The sequence below is a fragment of the Motacilla alba genome, chromosome 2 (assembly GCF_015832195.1).
Source record: "Motacilla alba alba isolate MOTALB_02 chromosome 2, Motacilla_alba_V1.0_pri, whole genome shotgun sequence".
In the NCBI taxonomy this organism is placed as follows: domain Eukaryota; kingdom Metazoa; phylum Chordata; class Aves; order Passeriformes; family Motacillidae; genus Motacilla; species Motacilla alba.
The window spans coordinates 109,945,741-109,971,524 of record NC_052017.1 but is presented as its reverse complement, the minus strand read 5'-3'; the positions used below and the strand labels follow the sequence as shown (position 1 = coordinate 109,971,524).

The 25,784-nt window shown below is 38.6% G+C and overlaps 1 protein-coding gene across 4 annotated transcripts in view; it reads right to left on the bottom strand.

The window, feature by feature from the left end:
* The window catches only part of SPIDR (scaffold protein involved in DNA repair), a 197,244-nt gene that overhangs the window by 134,306 nt on the left and 37,154 nt on the right, over positions 1–25,784 (bottom strand). For all 4 annotated transcript variants that reach the window (XR_005259659.1, XM_038160750.1, XM_038160739.1 and 1 more), the window contains exons 6-7: positions 10,703–10,959; positions 1,387–1,487 (exon numbers count right to left, since the gene is read on the bottom strand). Coding sequence is in view for 3 of the 4 variants with exons in the window: in XM_038160750.1 (XP_038016678.1) it covers positions 1,387–1,487; positions 10,703–10,959 (358 nt within the window). In the remaining variant the exon portion in view is untranslated. The remainder of the gene's footprint in view (positions 1–1,386; positions 1,488–10,702; positions 10,960–25,784) is intronic.

Genomic DNA, 25,784 nt, shown 5'->3' with positions numbered 1-25,784 from the left:
AAAGAGTAGCTGGAGAGTGGGAAACAGCATCTCAGAAAAAAATAGCTGTAGAGGTTACAAAATCATACTGGACAATCAATTCCAGGTGAAGTCCCAGCACCGTGCCGTGACCAAAGCCAAACCAGACTCAAACACTTAATCACAGGCCTCAAATATTCTGGAGGCTGAGAAGTGAACTGGACCTGGCCAATGATTTTAATAAGACTAAACACATAGAATTGCTATGTATTGTATGAAGAACACATAGAATTGCTATCCTTGTTCTTAAGACCCTTCTGAAAAGTTCAAGAGGTACAGTAAAAAGCCATGAACGTCACTTGAACACTGATAAAAATGCTTTAGAGACCCTTAAAAAGCTCAGTCTGTTTAGTTCATGAAAATTGTGAGGCAGCAGAGGTTTTGCTATGCAAGTGCCAGAAAGGGAAAATGTCACATACTAAAGAGCTCTTTAAGGGAGAAACAAGACACAAAAGAGGGGAATTGAAGCCAGACTAATTCAGATTTGGAAGAAAAACCACCTTTAAAAATTTGGGAGTAGAACTGGGACAAACTCTTAAAGCAAATGATAGATTCACTTATCCATGTGTTTTCAAATTAAGACCAGAGGACTTTCTGAAAAATAAATGCAAGTCAATATATGCTCAAAAACAAGCAGTTGGCTTAATACAGAATAAATACTTGACATTTTGTAGACTATAGTCAAACACACAGAAGCTGATTACAAAACTTAACTACTTCTTTATACTTAAACTCTATGAATTCATTACCTCTCAATAAATACTACTGAAAGGTGGTGCTACCAGTCACGAGTAAATAATTTGCATGACTCCCACTGTTTCTTTTTAAGTGATGTGCACACTGTAGCTATGCTTCACACTCATTTCATAGTTGTGCACTGTTTGTTCACACTTAGTGCCACTCACAATTTCAGCACTTATCCATGAATTTTAATCCATTTGTTTGTTTGTTGTCAAGAAGTGATCACAAAGCAAAAAGAAACAAGAGGAAAGGTTGATTATAAAAAAAGAAAAAAAGGCACCAAAAAAATCTGAACACCCATAAATTAAAATTTGAATTGTCCTACAACCCGCTGAAAACACTATTTTTCCACATGATCCCGGAAATCAAGGAGCAGTGAAGAACTTAGATGGAGGCTACTTAAAATATATCCTTTACCTTATACATTGAAATGATGACTGAGTTGTTAGAAACCTTCATATTTACCAGAAATGCAATTATTAGCTCAGAAGACTATCACTGTAGCATTAAACCCAAGTCAGGAAAGACCAGCAAATAATATAAACTTCACTTTTCCCCCTACATAGGCCATAGATACATACATGTAGGTATAATACTTTCACAGTGGCATTGTGTTATGCTTCTTACCTGAGGGGATATTGTCATCTGAAAGACACTGATGCCTCCAAAAGCTAATGGCAGATCTTTCTCTGTTCTGGAGCCGACATAACCTCTCAGCTAGCCCGCCTCTGCAGAGAATAAAGGAATGCTCAGTTTTGCCAGGAATCAGTATTTGGTTTACTACGACAAGCCACAGGACAGATGTATATGTATACATATGTATGTATGCTTCGACCCTTAGAAACAGAGTCATACAGTACAACTAAGTTTTGTAGATTAGTTCTCCCAATTTTGAGTTTTCCAACGGAGTTACTCCCAACAAAACATACACCTAGGGTCAATCCAGGCAACAAAACATTTTCAGTATCTGGGTGTTCAAAATCTTCATGTTTTCAGTCCTGTCTCCAGTACGAGGAGTATAATAAAAGGTTTCGAACTTTCCCTTGCACTTATGAACAGATCCTATTAGAAACCAGAGACAGTTGCAAATTCAAAACAAACCAGTGTAACCACTAGTTATAACAGGTTGGGTTTTCTTTTCCTTCACAGATTTGTTTGTCTGTTGGCAAGGAGTGATCACAAAAATATTCTTTTACCCATACTTGACCCTATGATTCATTTCACAAGCTGGGTCAAGTGTGCAGTTTCAGTGGTCTGAACACTCTCCAAGATGAAATTAATTTAGCATTCCCAAGGTGAGGAGCAGAGGAGTGGCATCTAGCACAAATACACTTAAGGTAACACTAAAGCAATTCCTATCCTTGGATTCAAAGCCAGAAGACATAATTTCTCACTTTTAAGAACAAGAAGATGTATGTGTTGGAAGCTGTCTTTGGGCTACTACAAAGAGCTCTGGACTACTGTGGGAGTGTTTGAGCATTTTTCTTTGGCTTCAAAGAAGTTATTTGCATAAAGACCTACTTCATTCTTTTGTTGCAATGTAAAGTTTCTCCAGGAGTACTACCGAAAATATTAATAAAGATTTCTACTGAGGTGAAATGTGTCCTTGAGTTAAACTGGTTTAGGAGTCAACAGAGATAGCACACAACCACCTTATGACTGTTTGTGCACATGATGAACATTTTTTGGCTTAGTTAAAAAAGACAAATACCTTGGTAAGGCTAAGATCATAAATGTGAAACTGGGAAGACACACATCTGTGGCAACTGAGAAGAAGCTAAAAAGGCTAAGCAGGACTTCAGGTGAGTTGTAGAAAAAAATCTCTTTTCAGTTACCAGTTATTAAGAAATTTCATTTACAGACAAGTCAACACATTATATAAAAAAGAAGCAGTGTCAGCTGAATTTTTAATGAACAACTATATTCTTTGCAAAATTATAATCATCATAAGGATTTTCAGATGTAATGGCTAAACATCTAAGTAGTAGATCACAGAATGAACTCTGAACTACAAGAGCCTTATTTAAGCCAAAATGACCTATAGAAGTTTTGCAGTTTACATTGCTACATCTCTATGGTTGGTGTCAGGCAGAGAGGAAAGAAACTCAGAGGAAGAAAATCACCAAAGCCTCAAAACAGAGAACCCAGACTTAACAAGCTATGAACCCACACTTAACAAGCTATGAACCATGCTATATTAAGAAGGAAAACAAAGAAAAATGTTTAGAAAATGTTGGACTCCAGTGAAGTTCCAAATAAGCTTTACAACCTTGCTTAATCCTGGTTTCAGCAAGAACTTTAAGACTGACAGCTAATACAGAAGTGCAGTGGAGGCTCTGATTCCAAGAGCAGCACAGTCAAGCACAAGACTTCATACAGGATAACCTACTCTGCTGATAACACTGTGTTTGCCCATTTCCCCCCAAACCTGAGCACTGAAGCATTACCACACGCCCAACACTTGTGGGCAAACAGTTCTACAGACTCCAACAAACTGTCCACCCAGTTTCTCTTCTTACCAGGGAACCCCTCTCAGATGCAGTTGTAACTCAGCTTGGCTGGGTGGCCTACATGAGCCATGCTAGAACTGGTAGATGCCAGCTCAGCTAGGCTTAAAAATGCAGCAGTAAAATGCATTTTCAGATGGCTTGTTTAAAAGTCTTGCATGCATGAGTCTGCATCTGCACTCCATTGTCGTAGCAATACACGACACAGTTAAGTAGCTCAAACACTTGTTTTGCTGAAAGAAAGCTGTTCAACATGAGTGTTCTCTTATTTGTGTGGACATCTCTGTCCCTCCACAGATGCTAGTCAGAGAAATGTATTTTATTTGTTCAAAGTGCAAGAAAGCCTTAAAATGCCTTAAAGAAAGCAGCTATTATTGGCTTACAGCCTAATTTCCCCCTTTTTTCCTCAACAGGGCTATGGTTGTGCGCAGTCAATCAGTTCCTACTCTTCTGCAAGCCCACTACTGTTACACCTATGGCAGGAATGCCCTGTGGCATGAAGGAAAGAAAGCAAGTTTCTGATTCCATGGCTACTGCACTCAACAGCAAGACATCATTCCTGTTTCAGGCTGATATGACTACCAGGAGGGTTCCACTGATGCTCACAATTTCATTACTAATTTCCTTACCATGACTGCATTAGGATACCAGTTATCACAAAGGTCCATGAAAAGTAAAACTCCAACTTTCCTCAGTAGCCCTCTGTGCTAAGTGCACTGATATTTATTAACCATCATCCTTCCATTCATATTCCAAATGTGGTTTAAAATAGTTTAAACAGAAAACATCATAAAGCATTTTGCGTCTGCTTGGTTGCAGAAAACAAAATATAACTAAGAATGCATTTATGAGAGGTTCTCAGCAGGTCATTGGAAATGTTGTTTTCATACTGTTTCATAGCTCATGAAATTATAAAGCACAGCTCAAGGACATGCCGTGCACAGAAAGATTTTATATGGCCAGAGCAACAGTTGGTACTTCATAGTTTGTTTCTTTCAAAAAGGTAGAAACAAAGGAGGTTAAACACCAATGCAACCCATGAGGATCAACCCCTTTTTAGCTCAAACATATAAAACAAAGGTAAAGGTGATTTCTGGCACACAGGGTAACAGATTTGCTGACAACAGCATTTGAAAACGACTCATTCCTTCCAAAACAGTACAGGTGCCCACACTGTAAAACACTTGAGCATGTACTGTGTCATACTGTGAACTATAGAGAGTCAGAGTCACTCCTGGCTGTGCAGTAACAGGTAAGCCAACTTCTGGGGGGTATGTGTATAAAATTGGCAAATATATTTTGATTACTAATGTATCAATTCTGTAATCAAGGGAATTGTCAAACTATTTTATTGAAATAATAAAAACTAGTTTGGGATGTATACTTTCCCAGCCAGCACTTCAAACTTGCCCCCTAAATATTTTAATATGAGCAAATTAAACACATTTGGCAAATGGTTAATGCAAAGGCTGTTTGGTGAAGTCAAGCTGCTCAGATACAATCTCCACTGCCCACAACCTTTTTATTTTTAATCACAAAACTTCCAGTACAACTATTTTGTTCCTTTAATTCCCTGAAGGCAGACAGATTTAAAAAGCAGCAATTCATGTCCTATTTCCATACTAAATCTGAACTTGTTGAAATACTGTATTTAAAACAACACATCGCCTTTACTGTCCATGTCCAACAATATCCACATGTAAACAGCTTGGATGACTGTAAGAAAGCTCAGCATCCTGTACAACAGCTCAGGTTCTGGTAGCTGCCCTTCCCACAAACTTTAACAGCGAGACTGAAGAGTTTTGTGAGAGCTACCACCAAAAAGTAATGCTGAGCCTGATCTGTGACTTGCAGGCTGGTTCCTATCTCCCAACTCCAATGAGGTTCACAGAAAGCAACAACAAAACAGCATTAGTGAGTCTGCTGTGCTTTGAAAAGTAATTTTCTATCTTTGGACAGAAAGAGATCTCCTTGTGTTTATTTAGTAAGGTTTTCATTCAGCAGGGCACTTACCAAAAATAACCGCCTATTCATCCAGTTTTACTCCTTTACAGACTTAATTTGAAGTCAACACTCTACTGAGTTGTCTCCTTGTACACAGTATACACAGGACTCCATATAATCCAAAGCACAAATATATCCCCATCTCAAGACTGGGCAATTTCCATCTTCTCTCATTTCAAAGCAAGGAGAAATCTTCTCTCCTACTTTCACATTAACCGGTGAAGTAACTGACACTCAGCTGTCTCTTTAGACTCCTTTCCACTCCATGAGGCACTTACTAAAGAAATAAAAAAGGTCCCACTGGCTCTTGTTCAAATTGCCAGTGACCAGGACCTCTAGGTCCTTTTCTGCAGCCCTGCCTTCCAGCAAGACATTCCCCAGTCTGTACACAGAACCAGGATTGCCCCGTCCCAGGTGCAGAGTCTGGCACTTGCCCTTGTTAAACTTGATGCAGTTGGTGATTGCCCAGTCCTCTCATTTGTCGAGGTCTCTCTGCAGAGCCTCTTTGTCCTGAAGAGAGTTGACAGCACTCCCTAATTTAGTGTCATTGGCAAACTCACTTAGTATTCTTTGAATCCTGCATCCCAGTGGTTAATGAAGATGTTGAAGAGAAGTGGGCTGAGGATGGAGCACTGCAGAACCCCACTAGTGACCAGACCCCAGCCTGATGTCACCCCCTTCACTGTAACCCTTTGTGCCCAACCTGTGAGCCAGCTGCTCACCCATCACTGAGCATGGTTATCCAGCTGTGTGCTGGACATTTGGTCTGGAGACTACTGTGAGAGACAGTTCCAAAAGTTTTGCTTTTAAAGTGCCAAAAGATCACATATACTGGCATTCCTAGATCAACTAGGTGGGCTACCCTGTCATAAAAGGGTTTACAAGCAGGACTTCTCCCTCATGAAGCTGTGCTGGCTGTGACCAATGACAAACATGGCACTTTTTTTCCCCATTAGCACCAAACATTTGGCCCAGTGAAACCATCTACGCTTTCTAAAAGAGAAAATACAATTTAACTTTCTCTAAGGGCAAAATAATTTTACTGTGTACACTGCCAGTGATGACAAGTGGTACATCTGTACTGCAGTCATGATATTCTTCATTTATATTTTCCTAATCCAACAAGAAATTCACTAGCAAAGTTAAATAGCTATAGAAATAGTTAAAATTAGCATAAGTACATGATCATCCAAAAGGCTAGTCTGTTGTTGTTACACCCTCATGCCACTTGTGGATGCATGAAACAGTCCCAATTTTAGAGTAAAAGTCTGCTTCATTTGTGCCAGCTCTTCCCTTGGCAATTTCCTTTATTTTCAGGACCTCAGTTGGCCTCATGTGACAACTGGGTTTCATTTTACTGCACATAGGACCAGGACATTCTGTAATTTTCTCCTCTTTTGATAATGAAAGTTAATTTTAGCTGATCAGATTTGTATGTGGTCTGCATACAAGTAGATATAAGATAATTTAAAATAAAATCTTGGGAAATCCTGTTTCTCTTGAACTATAAACAGCCACTCAAGTATTTAAAAAAACAAACAAAAAGCTAAAGCTTATTCTTCACAACTACAAGCTCTTGCAACATGACAGATTTAGACTCAGAGTTAACATTTTATAGCTTAAGATATTTATTTCCTACAATAACCTCAGACTTTTTTTTCTGATGTAAATAAAATCTTAATGGAAAAAGTAAACAACTCAGAAAACATTTAAGAAAGGTTTACTTGCAGACCAGAGAAGCTGAGTACATGCATTTTGAGTTCTCTACAAATACTGAATTAACCCAGTTATTTGTTTAATCCATGTAATAAATGTTAAAATTTGCAATACTCTACATTTCTCCATTCTTTCACACAGAAACTTTGAAAGAATTGAAACTAATACAGTTGAGACATTTCACCCTATAGCATTAACATGGACTTCAAATGTAACAAGAAGAGCTCCTTGAAAACTCTTCTTTGCAATATATCCTCCCTCCCCTCAGGTTTACAAATCTCTTGCACAATTTTCCCATGAAGCACTGACTCAAGCTGAGAAACTGAAGCTTTGGGATGGAACAAAAGGGCAGGAGCATGTAAACCCAATCCCTCTTGACCTGATCACCACAACTGTTCATCTCAGTACCAGGGACCACCAGTAGCACCTAATGCTCAACTCACTTAGGAGCTCACAGGCGCAGTCCAAGGCCATGGATCAGGCAGCGCACCTGGGAAAATTATGTATTCCCACTGCATCCATCAACAGTCTTGTTTGAATAGAGGAGGGCAACTACACAACCATATAATATCAGTGCTTATGGGGAGGATGTCCCAAGTGGCATTGATGGCTGCGAGTGAGAGATGATCTGCTTTGCTTCCAGTGTGACAAACTGGCATCTCCTACAGCAGAGCTCTTCAGAACCAACACCCCTAAAGGACAAACCCCACCATCCAGACTACCTGCTCTCCCCTAGAGATCATGGTAGAAAGAAGCATAATCTTTACTTAGGACACTTTTGAAAACAAAAACTAACATTACAGGGATACAAGAAAACATGGGAATTTGGCAGTAGATATCGTGGGGGAGAAATTGCTTTCACCACATCATTCTTGTCTTCAGACACCAACTGTCTTCCAAAACCCCACTTAACCCCTAACAGAAGAGAATTGCAACATGCCCCTTCAAATCTGGCTCATCAGCAGCAGCACCTGTATATTATGCATATTGATTTGGGGACATAGATGGGCTTCTCATTTTATTTACACTCAAAGGTGTTGAATTTACAGTCAAATTTCCAATGGTAGGATCACAAAAATTTATTTTAATCATCCATAATTAGCTTACATCATCTGAAGATTTCTGTTGCTTTGGTTGCATCTCATTTTTTTTAGTGTATGACAACTGCCCCTGTAATAGGGTCAAACAAACAATACTCTTTCCTCCCATCCAGGCAACCACCTATTTCCATTTTAGCACCAGGAGGTTTCCAGAAAGAGAGGACAGTAAAAAGGAATTATCTGAATTTTTCCAGAGACTGTTCAGGCTCTTTTCTTTATTTGATTTGGTTTTGCTTGGGATTTAGGGGGGATATTTTAGATATTTTTATATTTATATATTTAGATATTTTTATTTCTTTGAAGTTGCACAGAAGAATGTACCCATTGATGTAACAGAGGCATAGCTCCAATCAGGCAATGCAAACATAAATGCAGATTGTAACATGACTAAGATTTCTACAGAAAATATAAGCTAAAATTTATTGAAAATATAGCTCTACTTTTGAAGATAGATTTACAAATGTCAAACAGCAAAGAGATATAAAAATATAAATATTTCCTATTTTCTTTAAAGGGGAAACAAAATGGGAGGAGACCTACTCTACCTACATAAAAAAAAAAAACCAAAACAAAACTACCCTCCAGGAAAAAAGCATACACAATACATTCTGGATTTGGAGTTGAACCTACTGCATAGGAATTCCCACAGGAAGATGGCAACTCTACACCTGCACCATCTCTGCTCAGCCCATGCTTCCCTAGGCACTGGCCTGGAGAAAGAGGGCCCTGCTAAGCAGAGACTCACGGCTCTCTCCCAACCTACTGAGCAGTTCCAAATGGTCCATCTGTGTGGGAGCTCACGGGCCAGATCCAGCTTCAGGATGATTCCCCTGCTCACTGCTCTTTCTGCTGTGGCCTTGAACTGCAGCAGAGGTAGGAAGGAAGGAGAAATGACAAGGCCACGACTGCTTTGTAGCTTTTAGCTATTTAACCACAAAGAAGGGATTGTCACTTGATCAATCAAGAAGCTGACAAACCTTTCCCCAAACTGGCCTGCAACCCACAGCACTGAAAACCTGTGCTTTCCTAATGAGGATGCAAACTTACATCCACTGCTATCACACCAATGAAAATATTCTCTGTCAGCAGTAAAAGGAAGGATGGGAGAGACACATGGAATTAATGCCCTGAACAGGAAGAGTGAAAAGACGACAATTACCTGGATGAGCAAAATAACTAGATAAACAACACTCATAACTAAGGAATTTCCTGCCTGCTTCCCTGTTCCCAAAGGAATCCAAAGTGGAACCACAGGATGGAAGGTAAAAAGCCCTGTAAGCTCTGTTCCTCTGGCCACTCCAGACAGATTACATTCTACATAATTGTGGATGGTTTGGTCTTGTTGTTTTCTTTGTTTTTAAAGCAACCTATTCTCTTATACACTTGTGTCAGAGTATCTTTCCCATAAAACATTTTTTGCATTTAGACTGTTGATAGTAAAGGTCATCAAATGAAGCTGGAATTTAGAAAAAGACAAACCCACTAATGGTAACAAACAGCTCAGGAATTGCTTAAAGCTGGAAGAGCACCTGGGCAAAACACCACTGTACACTTGTCCTGTTTTTACATTCACACATACTTGCTTTTGGCCACTATACGGCATTTTTGGGGGTTACAGCTTTGGTCTGACCTAATACAGCTGTGTGTGCATGTTTTCTAAAGTAACAAGAAATAAAGCTTGACTGCACAAATAAAGCACTTTTAAGTATAGACATCCTCAGTAATTAGGACTTCCAAACCTGTTTCCTCAGACAGCACTTTGAAATAGCCAAGAATATTTCAGAGAAAAATAAGGTATGCCTATTAAACGAATATTTACTTTTTAAGTAATTGATTGATTACTGTACATACATTCAGCTGTAAGAGAAGCACATTGTTAAAACAACAATATGGATACAGAGCAGCACCATCTATAATTGTGGTCCCCACAGCTTGAGGCATATCTTCACATATACCATTTCAGTTAACACAACTTTCATTAATTCAATATAGGAAGTGACCATTTCTGCACTGTAATTAGCTAGAACATCAGGCTTCAACTGCTCCATCTCAGGCTACTTTCTTTCAGCAGTTACATATTTTTCTAATGTATTTGACTTAGTCACAGACATTTAAATTTCACCTTAGGAATACATCCTCCCATTGCCTACATAACGCTCTGTTCTACGCTCTTCAGAACTATTGCTCATCCACTTCTTTCCTACATTATTTTGGATAATTTTGCACTGAGAAATCTGGAGAGGACCGAAAAAATCCTAAAACCTGAGGTACAGCATTTTTTCAGACTTTCTTGAGAGGCACAAAGCAATGAAATGATTAGAAGCTAGAACAGAGGTATGTCCACTCAGACATCTGTAAGGCATTATTAGAAGTGCAAAAACCAGTAAATTTGAACAGGATTTCAAGATTGAGAGCTTTCACCAGAGATTTTAAATTTATTCTTTCTTGCCTTTTTTGCTTCTTTACAGATAAATGACATTCTTTAAATTATTCATATTTGCATCTCTAAAATGTTTACTTTTGAAACACACTCCAACATTTTGGCAGGTATTGTTTCACTTATAATTTTAGAACAAATAACCATGAAGAATTCCTTGAAGTGGACAATTCATTTACCTCAGTAGCTTCCTCTTCTTGGCAGACTCGGTGGGGGCTCTGGGGGCCTTTCCCGCCTGCTTCCCTGGGGTGCGGAGAAGGGCCTGTGCTGACTTCAGCCACTCGCTGGCCGGTCGTGCTGTGACATCCCCCGTGTCCCCTCCTGGCCCTGGCTGTAATCCCTTACTGGATCCTGGAGTAGTGGTTGCCAGGGTCACCTCTCCTTCTCCCAGGCTGTCATTATCAGAGGAGTACTCAGATATTTCTGTCGAAATTGCCTAAACGAGTGAAGACAAAAAGCTATTTGAACAGAATGCTGATGAGGTGGTAGAGCTTTATGTTGGCAGTTTTATGTCACCCAGTAACCCACAAATGGAATGCCAATTTATTAACATAACTTGAGACAACTTCACTGTAAATGCACATTAATCTTTTGTCAGTCAACATCAGCTTCTAAATATAAGGATCATCTCTTGAGGGACAACTGAGATGAGTAACATTTAGGTTTTTTAATAACTAGGTCTGGAGAATTAGGCTAATGTTTTTATCTAAAGCAAGTTTTGAGGGAAGCAGAGAGGCTAATGAGTGTCAGGGATCATGACTGGCAGCTGAAAGAAAGAGAGCTTTTTATATTGGGATTCAAGCAAACAGGAAGGTCAGCTTCCATAGTCTGAATGGAAGGAAGAAACACATGCCTCTACTGACAGCTTGTTGCTGGCAACAATTATGTAACCTTTTGTTAAAACATGGTTTTTGAACACTAAAGCAGGCCTTCATCCATATCCAGCAGGCCTACAGCTTCCCAGGAAGGTTTCAAAAGTTGAGCATAAGCTGTTGGGCTGTCTCCAGGTAGCTCCAAGGAAGATGGATCACTGGTCAGCAGTCAGAGCTGAGAGCCAGCAGGGCTGGAGTTCAGCCCCACAGAACCTCACTGGAGCTCTTCTACCAGAAACTCATAGGACACAATGAACTCATCCCACTGAGGAAGGGATGAGAGGATGAGAAGGCAAAAAAAACAACTCTGTAGAGACATGGAAGGTTGAGAATAAGGCTGGGGGGGAAAATTCACCTGCTTTGGCTGAGCTTATTTTACTCCCCTTTAGGGCTCCTGCAGAAGCAGGTTAAGGCTACTGGGTTGGCTCCCTAAGGTGAGCTCTGTGCAGCTGTTACATGCATTATGTTCTCTTGACCCAGTGTTTCTTAAAGTACTGAGTATTAAGCAAAAATACTTGGAAAGTGACATTTTACCAAGTACAGAACAAAATGATCTAAACCACTGAAACAAGCAGAGGACCAAGAAACATGAGCTGGGCTCAGTCTCCAGGAGCTAATTGAAAAAAATCCAAACCAACCAAACCAACACTGTCTGCAGGTTCTGGTGGGGCAGTGACAATCCTGTCACTGGGACCACCAGCACTAAGCCAGCTCAAGTAAGCTGGCATAAAACTGTAGAAAAGGCAAGTTAAGTTACTCAGACTGATCCTTGAAAGAACCAAAACCCCAAACACAAAACATGAACTTTGCATTATCAGTGGGAAACTGGAAAACCCCAAAGGCTGACATTGCTCCAGACCATGCTGCCTCAATCACAGAAAAAAATCACCCCATTCCTCTGGTAAAATGCAGTAAGTAGTGCTCCACACAGGTCGGTTGACAACTGGCTCAGATAAATACTTGAACGGCAAAAGAGGAAAGGGAGGAAAATCACAGCCCTCACTAAATTAGCTAAAGCTGTTCCATGTTATTAATTAGTGTAATCATCTGAAAACAGCATTTCTCAACTGTGCACAAAAATAAGTTCAGCTCTTGCCAGTTCTCTGATACATTTTTCACGTAAATGCCGAGACACAGTGTTCATGTTCCGAGAGCTTACCTAAGTACTCTGGAAATTGGAAGGACCTTTTTAAGTTATCCAGAGAAGCAGAATAGCTAAAAGAATGTAATTAATATCAGTCGGCTTTAAACACAACACAGTCAACATCTGTCCCTTGGCAACAATATTTCTCTGAAAACAAACTCCTTCCATATTGGAAATGAGCCAGAAATAAAAGATTTCAAAGACTCTGAAAGCAGTAAGCAAGCACTTCATTCTTAAAACACCATTCCAGTGCACTCACTTGTTTTAGGAATTCTTTAGTTTTTCTCAAATAGCTATGATATCCACTGCACCTAAAAAAAGGATGTGAACCTGAAGTTCTCTGAGCAAGCGAAATGCAAATGAGAAAAGCCCTTGGGAAATGCTTCAAATTAAGCATGTTTAAATCCCACTGACTCTTTAAGTGTTAAGAAGCTTTCCCAACTAAAGATTGTCTAATAAATAATTTCTGCTAATATTTATTACTGTATACTTGTTTAGACTGAACTTCCCCATGGAAATTGTACTTTGGGGTTTTTGTTTTGATTGCTTGTTAGTGATTTTTTTGTTGTTGATGGTTTTTTAATTGGTCAGTTGGAATTTTTTCTTAAAAGAGGAAACTCTAAAAATGCAGAAGAAAAACAAAGAACAAAAACTTAGCCTACCAATTCTGTACATTTTTTAACTGTAGCCATCATCAGAATTCTAGTCTAAAGAGAAAAATATTTTCAAAACACACATCAAACATGATTTTTCAAGTATCCAGTAAACAAGCTGGCAAGCCTACCAACAATACGGTGGGGAAAAGCTGGCAAAAAATTATTTTATTCACTTTAAAACAATCGTTGATAAATAGCGAAGAAATTGTTCATTTTTTTTATCAATATCTTAACCATCACAAAGAATTTTTAAGAGTTTTGTTGTTATTTTGTTGATTTTTTTTAATAATATCCTCAGCAATATCATTAGAGTTTCAGAAGAGCACCACTGCTAAGCACAAAGAATTGTCAAATTAAAACTGTTTTTCCACATGGCTTATTATTTTGAAATATACTAATTTTGGTTACAGTGGCTGAAAGTACAATGCTTCCCACCACACACAGGCTCAGTTTCCCCACCTCAATTTCTTCCTCTGACCCCTATCCCAGTGTAATCATCCCTTATCCAGGGGATTTTCATGACTGTCTCCCATATATCCCAATCCCTCCAAATACTTTGTGGTAGACTCTTCACTAAGATATACCTATATTTCCAGTGATGGCCTTTCCACAACACCCTGTTTTATATCATGCTAGCCACTTGTCTATATCCAGGGGCTGACTGAAAAAAAAAAAAAAATCAGGGTTGACCTCAATTTTTATCACTAAAACAATAAACACAGTTCATTTTGTTTGATTTTAAAATAAATCTATTTTCTCAGTGACTGTGTCATCTGAAAAGGTATAAATGTTCCCTTTTGTGGCTCTTTCTTTTAAGGGAAAATGACAAGTAGAAATGCACAGACTATTACCATTTTTTTCTGTCAAGATTTGTCTACAGGAAAGCAAAGAAGTCATTGAGTATTGTATTGGAGCATCCAGGACCCAATATTTTAAGGTTAAACATTTTTTAATCAAAATGCATCAAAAAGAAAGAGCTCTCGAGATTAATTAATTATGTATTTTTGACAGCACTCACAGGTACCAGTTAACAAAGAGGATGGCACACATGTAAAAACAGAAACACAAGTGAGAAATAGCAAATACCTACCCAACTATGCAGCTAAAATTGCTAGAGCATGTGTATTTGCCCGTATCAATTTGCATTCACTAAGAACAAAAAAATACCAAAAAACAAACTACAGAAATTCTAAAATCCTAGCCCAAATTGTTCAACACAAAACTCTTGACTTCAGTGGAATGAAGATGGCATTCCACAAGCACATAGATTTTGCACACATGCAGCACAGAAGATACCATGCTGTTACTTCTGTGACCAAGTACTCCCTCCCTCATCCTCAAGAGATTTGCTTCAGCTAACTCTTGCTTCACCTTGAACACCCTGTGAGTTCTCTGGCAGTACCTTAGCAATCTTCACAGTGTTTGCTTCTAAAAGGTCTGAAAAAAACCCCAGTTTTTCACTTCAACAGTGATCGAACCAAGCAATATCTGTATTTGATGAGTTAAATAAGCACTTGATATTTCTTCTCAATAAAATAGCAGTAAGTTAACATGAGAAGTGTTACATTTCCATTTGAAGTTTCCAGCTTTAGCATAGAAAGCAGAACCTTGCAAAGTTTTTTGTACAAAAAGAAAGTTAACAGATCAACCCTATTAAAATAAATAACAATTCTGGACCTTTTAAAAAAAGGCTCTCAGACAGTGATTGCTAATCAGAGGCAAGGTGATGAGCAGTTGTGCAGGTTTCTCATCTCCTTTGTCTCTCCTCCCAAGGTGCATCACTCAGTGATTTCTGCAGAAAAACATCAGAATCCACACCTCACCTTTGTAGCCATGAAACACTTTCATTTGTTCCGCTGCATACATTCATTTCCCAGTTGATATGAAGATACTTTGCAGATAAGATGCTCAATAAAAGTTCACAGATACTATGAACATGATTATCAGCTGAAACTAAGATACTTCAGCATGCTGCAGTACGTCTTAGGGACAAAAAGTAGGTGTCAAATTCTATATAGACATTGATATAACTTTTCGCAGGTGGAGGTCACTTAGTCTGTCATTTCCTTCCCTAAACAATATAAAATGCTTCCCTCCTATTATCCAACCATAGCCTAGCTCAAATGGCAGAACTAACAGGGTTTCTCAGAGCACCCTTGGGGAACCAGGCTTTCTCAAGGTCACAGAGCCAAGTTATGTCAGAAACAGAAACAGTATTTCAGAGTTTCAGGCTCTGATCACCGTACATACAGAGTAAAATTAATCTTGTGGCATCTGCTTCCTACTTGTCCATTCACGTATCTTTGCCTCTGGTTCTGGAAGCATTTTCTCTTACCCCTGCCTGTTCTTTCATGGACTATCTTTTTCCCTTTCGTGATTCCCCCATGTTTTTCAGACTCGGTCTGCAAATCCCCTACCTGCTCTCTCATGACAGCTCTCAGGATGGTGGAAGCTGACCAGGATTAACAGTATGACCAGTATTAACAAACACACAGTGAACTCAGGTGACTATCCTACTGCCTTTTCTTTTATCCACTCTTCCATGCATTTGCACTGCAGGTACTTTGCTGTCGCGCATGCAAAGGGATTCAAGCGCAGACAACTTCTACCCCAGGCAGCTGGTTATGGGTTCTAAGGAGACTTTGTATCTTGCGTGGTACTCGCTAAAAAACAAGAGCCAGCAGAAAAGCCACTGGATTTAGCACAATGAATATTCACAAGCATAAATCATCAGCGCAGTATGTCAAAGGCCCAAGCTATGCTAATGAATGCTCGAAGCTAACTCCACTAGAAGCTGGCTTGCAGGATTACAGGGAGTAGGGTAAAGGTAAAAGAAAAGAAGTTTTCCCTTAATTAATCAACATAAAATTAATTCATGCATTGTGCACACAGATAGTACAGGATATTATTCAGCTCTATAAAGATAATTAAAGATACAAAGGATTTAAAGCTTACAGTTCTCTTCAAAGCTCTCTGTTTTCTGAAGCTTTAACTGAAGCATTGAAGTCTATGCCAAATATACTTTCCTACTAGCTTGAGAAATAATTTGGTTCTTGGTAAGCTAGCTACTTTCACTCGAGAGATAAAATTCAAATATTCCTTCATACAAGAAATTTTATGTTGAAGTGCAGAGTTAGGCATGTGCTGCTCTGTGGGTGACACCAAGCCTTCTTCTCATGGAATAACCACAGGAACAGCAAAAATACAAGATTAGGTAGCACTGCGTGGGCAGAGATAATCGTATGAAAAAAAGAACAATGAAAGACATAAATCACTAATAAGGTATTTTTGGACTTGCAAGCCCAAACTGACACAGCAGATTAACTGAAATTTTGTATCTGGAACAACCACCCAGTGTTATTACAGAGACAGCACATATTTAAAATGGATCTCAGATAATGCCTGGTTGTTTGGCCAAGTACTGCATTCCTCCCCAGCACACGCACTCAGACCATCTGATCTGTCCTAAATATTTATCAGTGGTGTTGGTTCAGTGCACTAGGAAATGACACGTCCTGCTCCACACACATTAGCACTTTGTGGCTGCCATTGCAGGAAACAGAGCCGTGTGCTCCTCAAGCACCGGGACAGCCACCTCGAGCACTTCTCTGGGATTCTCCAAGAGCAAGCACCACCGAGCTTCTCTCTCCCTGCTTGGCCACCACTAAACTTCAGCAACATCTCCCTTCACACAGACATGGGAATGATTTTTGCTGTCTCCCAGCTGCCACCACCCCAGGGCTGGAATGCAGTAGTTATTAGCACACAAAATCATTTATGCCAAGTAGCAAAGAAGAATGTGGTATCTACTTGAATATGGAGGAGAAGTGTAGGCAGCAACACTGTAATTATTCAAAGCAGAATTTGGTCACAGACTGCACCCTCATCTCCTCTTTAATGGTGTTTTGAGACCTTTAAACAAGTGGTTAGGACTTCTCTTCTATGACTAATCAAAAAGGATTCATTGCATACAGCAGCCCAGAGCTTCCTATCGTAAAGGAAATTGATTCATGATTATCTCTGGAGGAAGCAGGTCAGCTACCAAACCTTACACACCACCGCTGGGCTTCCCTTTGAAGAGCTCCTGGGGAAGTCTTACCCATGTCTGACACCATTTATTCTGCAAGCCGTGCCAAAATACAGCTGCATTAGCTACTGTCTTAAAAGGTAACCCCAAAAGTAGGATTCAATCCAAAGGAAAAATACCAGCAGCTGTTATCAAAGAAAAGCAAATAGGACAGTTTCATACACGGAAGGAGTTGAAAGGGCTTTCATGGAACTCTGCAGAAATTAATGGAATGGTATGGCTGGTGTCAGATCCAGGAGCCAATTATCTGATGCTGGGCTTCCTGCATCATTTTTGAAACCAAGAAAAGTTGTAGAGGGACAGGAAAACTCCCTCTTCCACTTCACACAGTGAGGAAGTTGAAGCACAGTACATAAGCCCACAAAATGGTGGTTTATATCACACATGAAATAATAATTAACAAAATAAATAACTTGTATCATCACTTATCAGTTCCCATATCTTGTTTAGATCATACTGCCTTGAAGTGGAAAATGAGGTGACGATTATGCTTGCATGCAGTATGTTTGGCTGTGCATTCTTTTTTGTCAGGGGAGAGGTGTGTGTTTTTGTTTGGTTTGAGCTCTCTCACACACAATCCTGTACACATACACTACTGGCAGTCAGTATCCTGCATGTAGCACTAATCACTGTAGAAAACAAGAACCAAAAAAATAACATAAAAATAAGATTTTGCACCAACACACAAAAATCAACATGAAAATGTTTTTCTTCTTCAAAAGAACTTTGGGAGAAGAGTAATTAAAATTACAACAAACCAGATTTTTCTATAGACCTAATGCAAAGATGGTATTTACTGACTTTTTTTTTTTCTTTTAAGCCAGGTAAAGAATGCACAAGTGGTAAGAAAGATGAAATCGAAGCCGTAACTTCTAATCCTGAGCAGAAACCTCAGCTTTCACAAGGCAAACAGGTTAAGCAGGCTATACCTCTGGAGATCCATCCACAAGCTGTTCCAGCCTGCCTCTCCCAGAACAGGTTGTTCTGAGGCATGGATCAGCCAACCGAAACAGGTGAGGCTCTCGTCTCAGCCCAAGTACCCTTTTCCACAAAATCGGGCTGGAAAGCAAGAAGCACTATTTAGTTCTGAGGGTACTCTGTAGATGTAGAATTAGATAGTGATCCCAAACGTAAGACTGAACAAAACTGTTGTCTGTTGTGCACAAGGACAGGAAAGAATAGTAGGGGACAGTGAGCTGCTAAAGTGCAAAATGAGCACAAAACAAGATTACTCGACATTAGTTAAGGGACACTGATTTGCACTCTATAGAGTATAGACCCTGCTGCAATCTTGGCATCTGTAGCATTTGCACTGCAACTGCATCTCTTAAAAACACCATTTTAGTAGATTAGTTGACTTCTTTAGCATTAAGAATTCAATCAATTGCTTCCTAATATTACCTCAGTACCACTGATCTCACCATCAGTCTCTAATCAGGGTAATAGCCAACTTCTAACAGACCAAATAATGCTGAAAAATGTTACCATGGACAACCTACAAGCGCTTTCCTGCTTTGTCTAATGGTTTTTTTTCCATCATACAAGGACATCTTCATTTTCTCTCAGGGATAATGACTGGCTGTGAAAGACAGTTTGGACAATTTGTGCATACTGTTAGCCAACGTTACATTCAAGTGAATTACCATAACCCTTGCTCTCCATTCCCTTCTTTAAAAAAAAGAGGGGAAGGGGGAGACGCCACTTCACGTGTTGCATCTTGCAAACTATTCAGGGACAGAACCAGGTCTCCTCTCATGCAACTGCATATTATCCCACGCAGTTGAGCTCTCATCTTGATAAGGATCCTCCAGATGACAGAGACCCAGGCTTTCAAATATAAATACCTGACTCTGATAGGGCATGCAGATAATTACATCATTTTGCACAGAAGCCTCAACATTATACACTGAAGTTTGGGCACACAGGAAAATTGCAGTCAGCTTATAATACCACTTAAACAGCGTTTCGTTCTTGACACAGAAATAGTTACTTTCATGTTTCCAAGGAACAGATGTTATCACATGATTTGATAACCTACTTTCACATTCTTTGTTTATAGTTATTCACTCAGTTTCATTTATTAAAGTTAGTGGATCCGTGCCATGAAACCTCAGTTTTATTGTCTCTGGTTTAGGTGATGTTATGGTAATCATCCCGGTTAAAGCTTGGCTGTAACAAGAGGGCTCAACTGAAAGGCATGATTAAAAGCCAAATTATTATTTATGAACTAAATCCTAAAGCACCTAGACTAAACACCTGCAGGATTCAGTAGGTACTGTTAAAGGAGGAAATACATTTCTATCTTCAAGCAACTGTTTTGTTTTAACCCAAGCCTTCAGAGAGAACAAATACTTGCAATGGGAGGTAATGTTTTTTACTAGACAAACAGCTATAACTCTGGGAAAGCACACAAGCACTTAGCACTCAGGCCTTCTATAGGTCTCAAAAGTTTGGTGTTTTTTTCTCCAAACAGAACATTTGGTCTAAGCAAATTAAATATTTCCTTATAAAATTGCTTCTTTCTTATCTTTAGCCAATACAGTTATGAACTATATAACATCTTGCAAGCTTTTAAAAAGTTGTTTCTAAAAAATAAAATGCTTCTCACAGCAATGTCACTGTATAGATAGATCAGAAAACATTCAAAGACTTCCAAATCTTTCATATTATGTATTCTTTCCAAAAGTAGATGATAACAGCAAGCATGTTATGTTTGAGATTAAAGGAAGCAATTCCAGAATAATCAGCTAAATGAGGAATTGCACACAGGCATTCAGTAAAGTACAAATTATTCACACCGATTGATCTCTTTGGTTGATCTGCAGTTTCCTGTGAAAACCCTTAGAAAAGCACTTATCATAAAAGGAAAGAAAAAAGAAAATGAGAGAGAATGGAAACACAAGTGGCACAGTGTTGTATAACACAAATGCAACAGAGGCATAATTTCTGCAATAGTGCTCAGCACTTAGTGGAAAAATTTTTGTTGACACTATCCACAGGGACACACAGAAACATCTTGAAATTGAGATTCTGCACTTCCAGCTGCAGCAGTGCCAGCGTTCATGGCTGCAGCACTGGCAGCTTAAGGAGACACCAGGGTGCTGGGCAGTGCAGCACATTACATTCATTTTCTTCTACTCCCACTCACTCCACATTCTTCTCACTTGACTGTGCTTCCCTTTGCCCCATTTATTGCTTCACGAATCCCGCGGAACTGCCCCCAAAGCCTAAAATAGTCTCTTCATTTCTTCCCTCCTCTTCATTTCCAGCTTCTTTCAACCCTTTCCCTCCTCTCCAGAAGTCCTTCCACAGCCTACCTTTTCTAGATCATTTTGCGGTTTTGCACTGTTAAAACCATTTTAAACAGCAAACATTTTGGGGCAGGAAATGTCTTACCACGTCTGAAATACTGTGTCAGTGATGACAGCATGTGCACAGCTCACAAAAGCGCCACCTTCACCTAAACTGATTTCTAACATTGATGAGAGCACCTATACGCAGGCTAAAGAAACAGAAAACTCATTTAACTGCTTTTCCAAGTAAACCAAAGGACACCAAACAATGAAACAACTTTGAAAAATACATTAAATGTACTCGGCTAAAAATAGTTCTATTTGGATAAAGAACAAAGAAAACAAAGCCCAACACGAAGTTTACAGATTTTCTTTCAGATCATGTGCCTAAACTTTGGGGGAACAGAAGGAAAGTAAAGTAACCATCAATTGGGTAAGGCATTGTAATTGAAAATTGTAATGTTGCTGCAAATACATACTTCGTAGAGAGTCAAAATTGCTAGCTGCTACAATACTATCTTAAGTTTGACACATTTAGCTGTGCTGATTGTTCACAGTACATAAAAAGATTTCAAAGCACAGACTTTAAAACTCCTTTGAGATCTAGATTAGAATAAAAATGAGTGTGCTGTAATATAGGTGTGTTACATTACATTCAATGACATGACTGCCATAATATGAGTAGAATATATAACATTGTAGGACCCACTGAGACAATCACAGATATTTAAAACTTCTGCAGAAAATAAGCACACACATAAACTTATCAGGAAGATACATTTGAAATGTCCCAGTAATCAAATACAATCCTTACATAACCAAACTCAATGGACTGCAATTCTCTAAGAACTGGCTAGCAGCTGACATGGAGAACTTGTAAAGAAAGGAACCCTGAAATACAAACATGCATAATTTGTATTAAGCATTTCTTATAAGGGTTATAAAGCTTCCATAAAGTAGTACTATTAAGAAGAACTAAAGTAATTCTTCTCAATTACAGGCAAAGAGAAAAAAAGACTCTCAGTGCATGTCTGCATACTTTTAACATACTTGAAAAAGCAATAGTTGACTGGTATCCACAGCAGTCACCAATAGCTTTTGGATTCATGCCTCCACTATCTCAAACCAGATTGAGAGATTATGATGGTTCAATTTCACTTCCATTCTTAAAGCAGTGCTTCAGAAAGGGAGGGGAAAATAAAGGAAAACTGTAATTTTCTTTTCTATTCTGTTAGCATGTGTCAATGTGTATTTACAGGTGGAAAATACAAAATTCATGTGTGGGATGTGTGTCCCCTTTTTTTATAATATAAGGGAAGCTCAAAGCTGACAAGATAATGCTAAAATCATAGAGGTTAATTCAACATCACAGAAAAGCATTTAGAAATTTGTCCTTTAAGATACTATTACATTAAACATATTCTCCTCATTTTCCTTTTCCCAAAGTAAAAATGCTCATGTGATATTTGTCCTTCAGATGGAACTCTGCAACTAGCAAAATTTTTAAAAAGTCTTGTAAATCTTTTTCTCTTGAACTTGGAAGTGACCTATTAGCATTCTGATCAAAAACTTGCAATGTTTGATAAAGCAACTAAAAATACCACAAACCCGAGCCCAAAGTTTGTACTGAAAGTAAAAAAAAAAAAAGAAGAGCACTTTCCATTAAACAGCAGTTAACCTTCAAACACCAGCAAGCTCTGGGAGCTGGGCTCTGCACCGAATGTTTAGGACGGGGGAAGCGAAAAAACCCAAATTTAGAAAGGAGAGGGACAGTGACAGCAGCTTTGAAGAAGTTCTCAGGCACTTCTGGGCATCTGGCTGCACCATTTTTAGGAATTGTGTGACAGGCAGCTTTACTGCCTAAATGCAGAAGTGCAAATTTTGGCACCCACTGTATCAATTTTGTGCTTGTCTTAGTGGCAAGTATTTTAATCAGAAATTATTTTCTCAGTCTAGAGAACAATGAAACATGCTCTCATACTACTTCAGTAGCAAAAAGTGGTCATCAGGGTCTATAGTAACTAAAACACTGCATCATTTTTTATTTCCCACTCCCAATCACCAAAGAGATATTCCTGCACAGAGTAAACTAAATTGCTGCCTGGATGATCTGCATTCCCCAGCTCACAACAACAGTAATTTCATTTTGGTCAGAAAAATGGACGAGACATTGAAGAAGACGTGGCTTGAATAAAAACAATAATAATGATAACAATAATAAAAAAAAGAATCTGTCTTTTAAAATCTCAAAAATTTCACGTGTGTTTAGGGTAATTCTTCAGGGTACAAAATACAGCAGAACTGCAGTGGAGCAAGATTTTGCTTTCTACTTGCCAAAAGCCTAATCAGCTTATCTATGTTGAAGTTTTAATGATTTAGACTATAACTCACACATTATTTTCCTTTCAGTGCTAGGACAGTAACTACACAAATCTATCAATGTATTATAACTCATCTCACATATAGACAGCTAAAGCTAAAACAAGTTTTTAGATATCAGAGGAAATGTAGGTATCACATTGTGTTATACAGTTATCAATTAATTAAAAGCAAACTACACAGTAATTATGTTATTAAAATAAAGCAAAAAATTCAGTTACAAAAAGTCAGAATAAGATCAAACACAGCTGTGTCATATAATGGTGCAAAATGATTTAGTCTAGGCATAAAGAGGAATATATTTTCAGGATTCAGACAAGCATTTGAATATTCTGGCAGAAAAGATTACTTCTCAGTTTCACACATGTCAAGATAATGTGAAAATACAATCACAAGTGCGTCAATTAAACCCTTGATATTCAAAATACTGACACAGTTTTACACACAGTTTTACACTGGAGCTACTACAATTCAGACCATTAATGTAACTTTAATACCAAGATTTCAGGATAAAAATCCTTTTGACATGCTTATTGACAGCAAAATTTACACTTGGAAACCTAAGACATGTTAAATGCATTTTTTCCCTCCAAACTGCCAAAAGCCAACTGATTCTGTTATGGACTAATCACTTAGAAGGGAGGAAGGACTGACTTTCCAGATCAAAAGTTGATGATTTGTGTCAATTTTCAAGAGTAGCATCAAACGAGAGATTTCATTTTTTTCTTTTTATTTTACTATCAACAGAAGTCCTCCAAAACTGCATCACTACAGCCAAGTAGAAGTAGTATTGCTCCTGGAACGCAGTTATTGAAGGAACAGAAAGCCTACCCTATGTAAAATGGCAAAACTGTACAATTACATTTAGACTACCTACCAAGACAACCGCTTCTTAAGGAGAAAGCTATTAAGAAATTGAAAATTGTATTTAACAAGTCACCCACACTTTCTAACACCACAGTGAAAAAACCCCATGTATATGCACTACATCCTACACACAAGCAATTACATTTGTTTGTTTATATTTAAATAAGCCTGTCATTTTCCGTTTAGGAAATTTCCATTTAGGAAATGTCACATTCTTTTCTCCCCAGTTTTAGGATTCTTTTTGTGTACTTCTATGCACCTAATATTAACTTGTTTGCTTATTCTGCCTAATAAGTAGTCTGGCTATAAAGACGGTCCCTGATTCACTCCACTTTTTGCAGAATAGAAACTTCAGTTATCTTCACTAACTTCTATGTAAGGCTGCAATAATTCAAGATAAATTTTACTAAACAGAAAACATGACCATATGTCAAAAGCAGATGCATGCACCTACATACCCACTCCTCCTTGCCCCAAAACTGAACTCCACATCCCTTCACAACCCATTACACACGGATACATCCTCTGGAAATTGCTTCCAAATATATAAAAAATATTTGCAGGACTTTCACAACAGGTGTCTTTACATCTGAAGGATTACAGAAACATGTTGCACAAAAATAGGGAGCAAAAGCAGCAATGCTTTCTTATACTCAAAATCTCAAAACTTAAGGTCAGTATCATAATTAATTCTGTGGTTTTAAGTAATACTATACTGATTAAAGCAATACCTTATTCATGTCCTAGCAAGTATAGTAGTCCAGGAAAAACAGGCAGAGATCAAAAAAGCTCCTCTATTTCATTTGACAACCATTCCAAAAGCACAGTGCAGGGAGGGAATTCAGAAAGCATATAAATCAGGTTTGCTATGATAGCAACACCACTGGATTTATACTCATGGGTTTTCTAGCTCTTATACTACTACCACATATCATGGCCAAGACTCTGAAGACCAGGTACACAAATGTGGCTTCCCTGTGGATACACCCCTGGCACAAAGAAGCACAGAGGATGTCTAAAGTAGTTTTGACAGACAACATATAAAACCATATTGGTGGAAGCAGAGGAAATAATTTAAATAATCTTCTGTAGATGGCAACCACTACCATAAGACTTCACTTGTAACTGATGAAATAAAATGAAACCAGAAGATTTCCAGGGAGAGAATACAGCCCAGAATTGCAAAAAAAAAAAAAAAAAAAAAAAAAAGCAAAGCTCTTGGGAGAAATCTGGGGAATTCCCTGCTTCAGATACAGAAGAGGAAACAATAGCTGTAATAGAAAGCCAAGGATCTACTTTAAAAAGCAGATGATGTTTATGAAGTACTGCCTGAACTGGTGAACCTTCACAATAAAATGTCATCATCTAGTGGTGTGGTGTAAGTGCAGGACTGAGTCAGAAAGCCTGACGTTAAAGACTCAATTTAGCATCTCCTGTGGTGTGGGGACATGTTCTTTAAGACAAAATTTTCACAAGTGATTCTCAACTGTATCTGGCAAATCTGTTCTGAAATATATTTTGCACAGGTGCTAGACACTGACTCCCATGTAAAAACACTGAGCACTGTTGGCATTTAGGGGTGAGGGAAGCAGAACTGCAAAGCATTTATATTTAAAATCAGTGTAAGCACACGTTCAAATTTAAAGGACCTTTGAAAGTCCTCCCTTAACTTGTTACCTCTCTAAAACAACAGACTGGTAATCACTTGGATAACTTCAGGGAGATGACAATTAAAGGAAAACATTAAAAATGTTCTATGCATGTAAATACATAAGATTATCTTCAGCTATAAAAGCTAAGACTCAGGCTCCAAGAGGAGTTTTGATGGCATTTAGACATCAAAGTCCAAGAGGTCAGTCCTTTTGGACATGACCAGATGCACTGCAACTCTGCAGACTTGTGGTTTATGTCACATATAAACCTGTGAGTACAAAGCTGGTACTTCTGTACCTAAGCTTGTTTA